This window comes from Rhipicephalus microplus, chromosome 9 (assembly GCF_043290135.1).
Source record: "Rhipicephalus microplus isolate Deutch F79 chromosome 9, USDA_Rmic, whole genome shotgun sequence".
Taxonomy (NCBI): domain Eukaryota; kingdom Metazoa; phylum Arthropoda; class Arachnida; order Ixodida; family Ixodidae; genus Rhipicephalus; species Rhipicephalus microplus.
In genome coordinates, this window is record NC_134708.1 from 132,235,914 (window position 1) to 132,247,932 (window position 12,019).

The window sequence follows — 12,019 nt, forward strand, 5'->3', positions numbered from 1 at the left end:
CACGTCGAATTTGTATGTGCTTGCACACGTCGAATTTGTATGCGCGTACACACGTCGAAATTTGTACTCGCTTGCGCACGTCGAAATTCGTATGCGCGTGCGCACGTCGACATCTGTATGCGCTTGCGCACGTCAAACACTCGTATGCACGTGTGCACGTCGTAATGCATATTCGCGTGTGCACGTCGAATTTGTATGCGCTCGCGCACGTCCAATTTGTATAAGCGTGTGCACGTCGAAATTTCTATGCGCTTGCGCACGTCAAAATTTGTATTCGTGTGCGCATGTCGTAATGCATATTCGCGTGCGCAAGTCGTAATGCATAATCGCGTGCGCTCGTCGTAATGCATATTCGCGTGCGCACGTCGAATTTATATGCGCTTGCGCACGTCAAATTTGTATGCCCGTGCGCACGTCAAACTTGTATGCGCTTGCGCACGTTGAAATTTGCATGCGCTTGCGCACGTCAAATTTGTATGTGCCTGCACACGTCGATTTTGTATGCGCTTGCGCACGCCGAAATTTTTTTGTGCGTGCGCTCGTAAAATTTGTATGCGCTTGCGCACGTCGAAATTTGTATGCGCGTACACACGTCGAAAGTTGTATGCGCTTGCGCCCATCAAAATTTGTATGCGCGTGCGCACAACGAATTCTGTATGCGAATTCGCACGTCGAATTTGTATGTGCGTGCCCCGTCAAATTTGTATGTACTTGCACTAGTCAAAATTTGTATGCGCTTGCACACGTCGATATTTGTATGCGCTTGCCCACGTCGAATTTTTATGCGCTTGCACACGTCGAAATTTGTATGCGCTTGAGCACGTCGTAATTTGTATGCGCTTGCGCACGTGGAAAATTGTATGCGCTTGCGCACGTCAAACATTCGTATGCGCGTGTGCACGTCGTAATGCATATTCGCGTGTGCACGTCGAATTTGTATGCGCTTGCGCTCGTCGAGAATTGTATGCGCGTGCGCACGTCGAAATTTGTATGCGTGTGCGCACGCCGAAGTTTGTATGAGCGTGTGCCCAGGCAGCACGCCGCCGTTGGACCAATCTTGGACCAACATCGGCTAACATCGGCACCGACGTCGGGCCGACGTCGGAAGTGCAACTTCTTCCAATGTCGGGCCGACGTTCAAGCCAATGATGGGCCGACGTTTTGCCGATGTTTTAGCCAGTATGCAACCAACATTGGGCCGACGAAGGCCCATTGTATTGCCGACAAAGCTGCCAATGTTCGGCCAACATTGGGCCATATTTCAGCCAATCACATGCCATTGTTACGCCGATGTTTGCTGCACGACGAATATTGGCTACGGATGTACGACCGACATTGGACCAATCCAGGGCCACATTGCAGCCAATCAAATGCCGTTATTACACCGATGTTTCCTGCACGACGAATATTGGCTACTGATTGGCTTGCCATTATGTAACCATTATTAGTAGGCAATTTTTCTTACCGGAAGATTCAAACAATAGGCCTCGATGACCCGCTCTTGTAGCTTTGCAGCCCTGTATACTTGGGGCAACAGAAAATTGAATGCTGAGAACTGAAAGCAGTTACTCGATCTATTTCATCTTTTATACCTCATTCCCTTTGCTAACACTAGAAGTGTAGTTTATTTTTTTACCAATTTATCTTTTGCAATAGCGAGTGCTTTATTTGGTACTGGTATTTGGTACAGCAGATCGAAAAAAGTCAAGTGTGGGATTGGGCTAGTTGGTAATCCATATAAAACTTCTAGGCGCGTAAAACTTCAGACAACTAACATAAGAGACAAGGACGAGCGCAGACTTTCAACTGATTTTATTACTACTACGACACACATATATATATTAGAAAGAAGATAAGCAACACACAAAAAAGGCGAAAAGAGAGATTGCAAAAAACATCACACAAAATCAAAAGGCGAAAAGAGAGATTGCAAAAACATCACGTGCTCACCCTGGGCCCTCACGTGCCGAATTTAAAAACGCCAATTCTTTCCCAGATAATGCTATCGATGGTTTGCTGATACAGCTACCTCGAGCAATTGCTGCAGCTTCAATTACAAGTCTTGTGCCTTCATTAGGGTGGGACGCGAGAACCCTTGTCTGTTCGAACAAATGTAAGACTTCAAGAACATTGCCAGAAAGTAAGAAATGCAGGACGGGACGGTTTTTTGGCCGCTCATTGTTCCGAATGTGGATGCCAGCCTTTGTTCGAACAGACAAGGGTTCTCGCGTCCCACCCTAATGAAGGCACAAGACTTGTAATTGAAGCTGCAGCAATTGCTCGAGGTAGCTGTATCAGCAAACCATCGATAGCATTATCTGGGAAAGAATTGGCGTTTTTAAATTCGGCACGTGAGGGCCCAGGGTGAGCACGTGATGTTTTTGCAATCTCTCTTTTCGCCTTTTGATTTTGTGTGATGTTTTTTGCAATCTCTCTTTTCGCCTTTTTTGTGTGTTGCTTATCTTCTTTCTAATATATATATGTGTGTCGTAGTAGTAATAAAATCAGTTGAAAGTCTGCGCTCGTCCTTGTCTCTTATGTTAGTTGTCTGAAGTTTTACGCGCCTAGAAGTTTTATACGAAAAAAGTCGTTAGGAAGGAAATGCTGAAAGCGTATGTCCCCCACTTGCAATCCCCACATATGTCCCCCACATGGTAATCGAGAATATTCATAGTTTAGAGCATTTTTCTGTAACTAAAACATGGTGATGGTGCTTCCGAATCAGCATAAGCTAGCCGAACAGTGCACCACCGACAGTCTGCAGACTATTTATTCTTTGTTTTTTTTATTTATTTGGTACAACAAAAAATGTATACATTGAAAAATATATATACACAACTAAAAAAGGCCCGCTCTACTGCAGGTCAGGTTGCGTTGGGGGCACAGTGACAGTGGTGCTGTCAAGGCCCTGGCTGCTGTGGCTGGGCAGGAAGCCAGCTGCCGCGAGCAGCCGATAATCTGCACTCTGAGAGTGGGGATCATCGGGCTGCTCCACAACAAATGCTTCTCTGAAGCGCCGCTTCCTGCCCCCACAGCGATCACCAGACCCTGGCAGCAACCTCTTAATAAAGTTGAGGGCCTCCACCTGGTCGCACCCTGCTTTTTGGCAGATGACATCTGCATACAAGAACAGAAATACCATAGTACACATGAAGCACTGCAGTACAGAGAATACACAAGGGTACACACACATAAAACAATGAACAAGTCTAACCTGTCACTAATCTACAGAGCCTCAGGTTCACAAAGGCCCTTTTCCCTTTTCTGCCATGAAGGCTGTACAGCACTTGCACGTCATGTGCCAATACAGCCTTCATGGCATTCACACCAATTTCTCGGAGGCCACGTCCCCCAATCTGCAGGAGGTGCTTGCGCTGTAAAAAAATGCAAGAAGCATAGATGGGGTAAACGCAACAGCAAATTGAAATGTTTTCATGATAAAAATCTGCAAGAAGAGGACACTGAAAACAACAACTTGAATTTTTGGGCATCACAACATTTCATTGTTTTTTTATGCTAACTTCAACTGACTTGACCTAAAATGGTTTCCACATCAGCCCTCTCACACTCAGTGTGAGAACCTTTCAGAGTCCTTCTCTGAATGCAGTTTCGCTGTTATGAAATCAAATACAACACTGTTATAACCCTTAATAAATATTGATTCTAGCTATGAAATAGTATAATTACTTTGTACAGTGCTCAAATTCCAATACACGTTTCTTCGAGGTTACAATGTCTTTGCCTGATTGTTGACCAGGAGTAGCTTCTACAGGTGAAAAACGATAAAATATGTGGAATTCAAAAAGAAGCTTGGACATGTTTTTAATCAATGCATTGTAAGCAGAGCACAACAAGATAAATGAACATGATTAAGGCGTACTAAGAGGCAACCTTAGAGCGACCAAATCTTGGTCATAGATGAAACTGATAGAAAAATAAAGGTCGCACTCGATGGTCGCACCATTTGCTGTTTATATTTTTCTGTGATAGCCAACAAAGAGGCATGTTGCTATAGAAATCTCATCACAATAAACAAAGGTGCACTTTTCTTCACACTGCGAAATTGGGTGCATGTTAGATTTTTAAAAAAGTAAGAAATCGGCTAACACAAGGCAGGGTGAACTGTAGCTCAAAGTAGAGAGCCGCAGCGGACACGAAATAGGGTGATAAATGAACAAAATTACTTAATGTATCTTTTAAGCAGGCTATTGCTAGTCGCTGCCCATCAAACACACGATGCCGCCTACATCGTCTGCTAGCTTAGGACAGTTCACTCGGACTTCACAGACTATAGTAAATACAGTCGAATCTCATTAATTCCAACACACTTAATTCGAACTGACGCTGTGGTCCTATCAAAGCTATACCGCGCTCCGAAAATGCTCTCAGCACCCCGCCCAATCCTGTGGTGGCAGTTCAGACACCTCATCGCTGTGCTTGAAGAAGAAAATGAAGAAAAGGAAAGAAAAGACTGCGGTGGAATGTTTGCCAAATGCCAATCTGCGACATTCCTGTGCTACGCTTTGGCTTTTTCCGTCCCTGCCACGTAGAGGCCCTTCTCCTCTTAACACTGCGCATGAAGAGAAAGAGGGGAAAAAAAGCTGTCGCAGAGAGTTGGCTCTCTCATGCCGATCTGCAAGGCGCCGGTGTCACGCTTCCCTGTTTTTCGTTCCTGCTATGTAGAGACTCTTCTCCTTTCAACACCGCGCATGAAGAGAGAAAAAAAAAGCTGCCGCGGAGTGTTTCTCTCTCGAATGCCGATCTGCTTTTCTCCAGGTGGAGACGCTCCTCCATTCTCATCATGTGCTGGCCACGCTCCGGCTGCAGCGCAGATGGTAACAGTGGAAACACAGTTGTCTTCGAAGAGTGTCAGCACTGGACATTGCCGCGTGCAACTTCTTTTGCCAGGAGAATACTGAAGCCGAAGTACAAATGCTTTGCAAACTGCACGCAAAACTTGTTGACTCGTTGCAAGGCCAACGTGTACAGACATGTATTGACTACTTTAATTAATGACGGATGTCCTGTAATTTGTGAATAAAACTTCTCCATGCACATGCATCACTGCATGGTGAGCCCTCCGCTCGTTTACCGTATTTACTCTATTCTACCGCGCCCTCGATTGTAACGCGCGCCCGGTTTCCACGACAAAAAAAAAAACTAAGACATCGGTTGCAACGCGCACCCTTTTTTCTCGTTGGCCCGCTTGATCACACCACTCGCGAAAACGACTCTTTTTGAGAGCGTCTTCCGTTTAAATACGAAGTACGGGGAAGCTTATGCCTATCTGACGTGCAACAGAGCATTGCTGTCACTCTAGTTTTACCGTGGCCCGATGTCAGTACACAAACTTGCTTCGCCCCCTTCTCCTAGACGGTTGTGGTGCCAGGCATGTCGAAGTAAAGAGGCGTGTGATCGGCATTCCCGATTTGTCCAAGCAGGTAGCCGTTGTTGTGCCTCAAGTTTAGGAGGAACCTCTGAAGACTCTGAAGCTTTTCTTCGTACTCCTCCGGCAACTTCCGGCATATGCCCGTTCGCCTTCGGAGGGAAAAGCCTTTTCTCTTCATAAAGTTCGTTAGCCAGCACCTGCTCGCTTTAAAATGTCTCTGCATTAGCCCTTTTTCTAAGGCTAACTGCATAGCCTGCACTTGGAGCAGTTCTGTCGTCACGGGCCGCTGTGCCGCTCACTGCTTAATCACATACTCGCCGAGCAGCTCTTCAATTTGTGAAAACCGACCCTGCTGTGGTCCACTGAAGCCTTTGCGTGAATCTTTGCTGTCGACAATATTCTGCTTTTGTTTCCGCCAGTCCCGCACGCACGTTTCGGGAACTCCGAATGACCGCGATGCGGCCCAATTTCTGTCCGTTCCGGCACACGCGACAACTTTTCTTTTAGAAGCAGCATTGTGGTGCACTCGTCGAGTTTTTGGAGTCGGCCCTACCATGCCGTCGATGCTAATGTACTACAAGATGACGAACTCCTCAGCACACGTATGAAGTGCCGCGCATGGGAAACACATAGGCAGGAATGACCGACGCGCCATGCCGACGCACGTAGGGGGCGGCCATTTTGTAAGTGGCGATGGCAATAGAATGACCATATTCATATTTTTTTTCGTACTCGATTCTAACGCACATGCGATTTATGAACTCTCTTAACCGGAAAAAAGGTGCGTGTTAGATTCAAGTAATTACGGTAACTTTCATTATTTTGAACTTCTTTTAATTTGAACAAATTTTCTGGCCTCTTTGAGTACGAATTATTCATATTCGACTGTAGTACAGTGGCTCATGAGATAACCTGACTAGTTTGTTTCCCGAAACACAGTATCTTAAAGCAGTATTAAATTTCTGCATGTTACATAGGCATATTAAAAATCAAGAAATATACACCAAAGCCGCAGCCACAGCTTTACTCTGCACAGCTGCCTCTGCTGCCTCCACTTCTCCAATTGTACCAGCAGGCAGCCGGGGAAGGTCAGAGGGGCGCTGTGCTGGCTGGGCGTGCTGAGGCACGGGCAAGAGCCGTAACTCGTGCTTCAGCTGTCGCACCTCCTGCAGAACCTCTCTTTGTTGCTGTCGGATGCCAATTTGGATCCGCAGGGTCCATAGCAATAGAGCTGAAACATACAAGAGTACATACCATATTTACTCGCACAATTTGCATCCTCACATAATTTGCTCACCAGTATAATTAGCCAGCCTGCTTTACTACAAGAAACTTTTTGCTCGCATACTTTGCCCTCCCCAACCAGCCCGAGCCACCTTGCCAGCACACACACAGACACATTTGACTTCATGATGCTCTGGTCAGGCACATCTCTTGTCGAGCAGGCGAGTGCAGTCTTACACAAAATGGACTGAGTGCAAGGTCCCTTCTTCCATGAACTTTTATGCTTTCCCTAGAATATCGAACTTGAAAACCGAAACCTGTTTATGTGTAGTCCGAAATGCCTAAAGGTTTGCCTCCTATCTTCCCACCTCTTCCACGGCAAGAATGTATTCCCGAGACACAGCACAGATGATGAACGCGTGCAAGGACCTGTCACATCAACTAGATAAGACAGGTTTTCGCACTCATTTTTTTTTCCCGGTTTCGCCATCTGGCCATTGTGTTTTTACCGTTCCTTGTGATAGGCTACAATAATTATATACGAGGCAGATTGCTGTTATAAAGCGTACCGAAGAAAACTGAAACCGTGCTACCGCTAAGCACATCACCGTGGAGTTCTTCGACATGCAATATTCAGTATGGGAGCCAGCAGAAGAGTGCGTTGAATAAGACTTAGCATAGAAGCTTGGGTGTGTTAGTTAGATATCGGAGGGAACACAACGCAATAGAAGACTGGGACAAGGAATGGACCCACACACACATGAAGGGCGACACACACAGCACTGTGTTGGCATTGCGCTTCCTTGTCTGTATCTTACTTTACGTTGGGTTCCCGACAATTATCGGAGAGTACTTATGTTCTCTGGTATAACCCTGTCGTGGGAACTGGTTTTTGTGAGCACTGTTCGGAAGAACTTCAAGAAAATGGGGGCATTTGAACAGGCTTAGCAAACAAATGACAATCCGCTTTGAGACAGCTGTGACAGCGCCTGCAACATATATTCCCAGTTGAGCTTTTAGGCCAGCGATTCCTACTAGCTTCGCACATGACCGGATTGACAAAAAAAGTACACATAATACGCGAGTATATACCGCATTTGACTCTGTAGCTTTGATGAACCAGGCAGATACACAAATTTATCCAAAACTCCATTGATTCTGTTGCAAAATTATTCAACAAACAAATTGCGATGTTATCCATGTTACTATACGATTGTGGCACTTTACCATTGCAGCTTTCCAGGAGGCACACATAGTGCAGCGTTAGTTCCCCACTCGCTGTTAATTGTATGCAGTAGGTTGCTCACAGCAACTGACTGCATGCAATGGTGAACATCTTGCATGCTTGCACCGCTGTTTCAGCATGCTGGATGCTTCCCATACGGCTATCAATTGATGTTCACAAAATTGGGAAGATGACGAAAGACTACACAGTGCCCTCTGGCCACCCTATACTCCAAACCTCCAGCCAACAAACAAACAAAAGAAACAGAAGTGTGCAAATGAATATTATTCCTAATGCAGCTGGAATGGAGTGTAGTTTCACCAATTCTGTGTGTTAAGTCAATATGGAGTGAGCTAACTCCATAAAGTAGCTTTTCTCATAACAGTGTTCACTCTATTGTAACACAAGGAGTGACTTCATAGCATCTAGAAGGAAAAATAGAATCTTCAGTATTTGATAGAAATGTGAGGCTCTAGCTTAAAACAACAATAATCTGGAAAAAGAACTCATTACATTCGAAAAAAAAAGGTAGCACAGTTGATCCCCTTTACAAGAGACACTGATGTAACAGACAAACGGGGATAAGAGGCACCAGTGTGCAGGCTGACATTTCGCCCATCATGCATCAGGCACTTCGTAGATGCGCCTGTGCAGCCGGGAGCCCTGCAGTCAAGCATGCTGAGCAAGACTGTTGACCACTGTACAATGACACATTGCCACAAAATTTTAAAACTTCATTTTACAGACTTCTGCAAAAGCTTCTTATACTCTTGCATAATTTTTGCACAAGCTTCTCTCATACTTGCGTGATTTTCGTCAGAACATATAAGTGTTGGAAGTTGTATGTCCCCAAAAACTTGCACAATACAAATAGCATACATTAAAGTCCATCACTTAATACGTGCATAGTGTACAATGAAAGGAAACTCACGCATGGTTTGCTCCGAGCCTTCCCCGTGCGGTGCCTCCTTGAGCCTTGGAGAGCACTGTACAGTTAGAGCAAAGTAGCATCAATCCAGTGTTCATGGCAGGTTAACAAGACAACAAAACTAACCCCCATATTCATAAACGCTCCTCGACTCGACTTTCACCCTTCACTTGACAGAGTTGAGCACTGTACCGCTGCTCGTTTGAAAGCGACGCTGCGCTACTCGAGAATCACAGCAGATTATTGCTGACATGCAGCAATTTTCTCTGCTCAGAGACAACGCTCCCATCAGCCATCTCAAGTGAAGGTGAAGCGTTGAGTGGGGGGACGTTCTAGAATACGGGGGTAAGATTGGTTGCAAGAACACTACAATAGACACACTTAATTTTTACACTTCATCTATATTGTACAGCTACACACATTCTGCATCCTTATAATGCAGCATATACATACAGGTTTATAAAGTAACCACTGTAGGCTGCTCAAATAACACCTACACAAAAAAATTACCCAAAAGTGGCCATGCGCAAAGTACTTTTATTTGAAACTCACAAAACTTTTGCGGTGAGGCAGAATAAATAAGACAGGTTACGCTTGGAGGCACATGAGACCTTCGCAGCTTTCATAAAGTACAAAAAACAATATGGTATGTGTGTGTGTATGTACGCATGAAGCTTCAGCCTTTACATACAGTTTCTTGAAAGAATCGACTATGAATTTCATGGCACCTGTGTCCTTCAGCGCAATTGAAAGCCTGCTGATCAGTGTGTGCAATTGTGGAATAGTTACATGGAAAATGGCGTGAAACACCTAAAATCAAATTTTGCTAGCTAGGAAATATGCAGCTGTGTATACACAACACATGCTGCAAACACTGGGAGGTGACCACAAGAGTGATATGAGTGTAAGCGGCAGTATTCCGCATTCATGCACCCCGCCATTTTCAACTGTTGCCCAAAAGCAGCACCACTTCAGCGTGCTACTTTTTTTTTACATCATAAACAGCACGGAATACAGCGAGGATGAAAACAACATATGCAATTAAATTTTGAGCACTATTTATGGTGCGCATGATTGATTGATTGATATGTGGGGTTTAACGTCCCAAAACCACTATATGATTATGATAGACGCCGTAGTGGAGGGCTCCGGAAATTTAGACCACCTGGGGTTCTTCAACGTGCACCTAAATCTGAGCACACGGGCCTACAACATTCCCGCCTCCTTCGGAAATGCAGCCGCCGCAGCCGGGATTCGAACCCGCGCCCTGCGGGTCAGCAGCCGAGTACTTTAGCCACTAGACCACCGCGGCGGGGATGGTGCGCATGAAAAAAAAAAGGCCTTTGTACAACGACGAATTCATAATTTGCCTTCACGGACCTTCTGTTAGGCTGCACCACATATAGATTTTTTGTGGCTTTCAAAAGATATTTTCAAAAGAGATTTGAAAAAAAATAATAAGCGTGTTTACTCTCGTCATGAGCGCACTCACTAAGTCACCCTCATTTCAGTCGCCAAAATTTTGAATTTTTTTTTCTTCCACATATTAAACACACACCTTACGTTCATCCGCTGAAGTCCCACGGGCTCCCCCCCCCCCTTGCCGCCTTCGCTCGCTGCCACGTGCCATTTTATTTTTGTTTCTATTTGTTCACGGAACGTCCCCTGTCTTTTTTAATTATCTCTTGTAACATATGTGGCATTATCTTGTTCCCGAGGTGCCACAGGTGCTCTGCTATGTAGATGCACCATTAAACTAGTATTTTTGATCAACTGTGCATTTCTGATGTTTACCTTGCAAGTACGTAAAACTGGCATGCTTCTTGATCTACGATACACATGTGGCTTGTCTCACTTTGAAGGAAAAGTTAGCATACAATGGTGTAAATGCTTAGAATTTGAAATATTGAGGCAGCAGCACACCGGAGATGATCATATGGTAAAGAACCAAGTGCTGCCTTATTACTGGCAAGTTGTCACTTATATGTACAAATATATTTTGCGAGCTAAAATAAGTACAAAAGCACAGCGAGGCTATGATGTGGTTCAACCTGTGGATTCGCTTCATTTATCACGCCATATGATGAAGCTTCCTTTGGTAAAACTGCTCAGATAAGAAAAAAAGTTTGCTGTCCAATACAGCAACTATACAAAGTGTGCACGTGCATCTCGTAGCGCCTTTTCGTCACTTCCGAAATGCGCCACCAACATGCCCGGGCACCAACCGAATCTATCGCCTACAACTGCCATGTTGTCTCCTCGTGCTTGCACCCGTTTAGTTTTGCCTCACGATGCAAGTTTGAGAAATTATGAGCTGCTAGTGAGGCAAGTTGATTTAGTAGTCCACGCAGAGGGAGCAGAGCTTAGGGTGTTTCTTCGCTGAAAGTTATAACCTAAAATTGAGAACGCACATTCTGATTTTCCTAAAAGTACCAGCGTATTTGGCTGGTGCAGATTAACAAAAGCTACTTGAAGAAACTTTGCAATATTTGCATCTTCAGGTGCAACTTCATTACGGGTAAGTGCCATAGCCAAGTATTTACCTGCAAACAGATATAGCTTACCAAGATACTGTACATACAAACTTGTCCGCAGTTAAAATCATGATGGCGAGGAAGGCGGTTAAAATCGTGATGGCGATCGCGGAGATTTGGAATTGCATTGAAACAAACTATAAAGAATGGGAAACAATATTAGTTCACTTTGAAGTATAGCCGATCGGTTCAAGTTGGGCGTCAGGATTTTTCTTAATTAGTCAATTAATTCTATACACGGTCTCTATCATGTTCAGTGACTCCACTGTACATTAGCGTACAACAAAAGCAAAATACTAAGTGAAAAGTGTGTTAAAGCATACGCGAAAAATAAAGTGATGACTGGCATTACCGCGGCACACACCACGCAAAGTCACTATCTGCCTTGTATAATATTTTCCTCGACTATTTCCACAAATTGCAATCAAAGAGGCTCAAGCTCAACATCAGCACTGTTTAAAACACTTGGGGGGGGGGGGGGCATTGCTACTTTGGTGGCGTAGGCCGTGACAATATATTCATAATATTATATCTCTTGTGAACTTGCCTAGCTCTGCACGACTAGTTTTCGATGGGAGCAGCTGCGCTTCGCACATCCACTCTTAAAATTGCGGCTCGAGAGATTTTGAGCTTTCACTTGTTTTTGGGCCAGGCAATTTGTAGTGAAAGCAAGATAATAGGCCCTCATAGGTTGTGGCGGGCAGCCGGTGTACGCCGTG

At 44.8% G+C, this 12,019-nt stretch overlaps 1 protein-coding gene across 1 annotated transcript; it reads right to left on the bottom strand.

The window, feature by feature from the left end:
- Positions 1-2,768: 2,768 nt before the first annotated feature.
- On the bottom strand, positions 2,769-3,966 carry LOC142771458 (uncharacterized). The gene is made up of 2 exons (XM_075872924.1): positions 3,215-3,966; positions 2,769-3,117 (listed from the first exon to the last, which is right to left on the bottom strand). Exons 1-2 carry the CDS (start codon positions 3,489-3,491, stop codon positions 2,855-2,857), a joined length of 540 nt encoding a protein of 179 aa, XP_075729039.1. The 5' UTR covers positions 3,492-3,966; the 3' UTR covers positions 2,769-2,854.
- Positions 3,967-12,019: the final 8,053 nt, after the last annotated feature.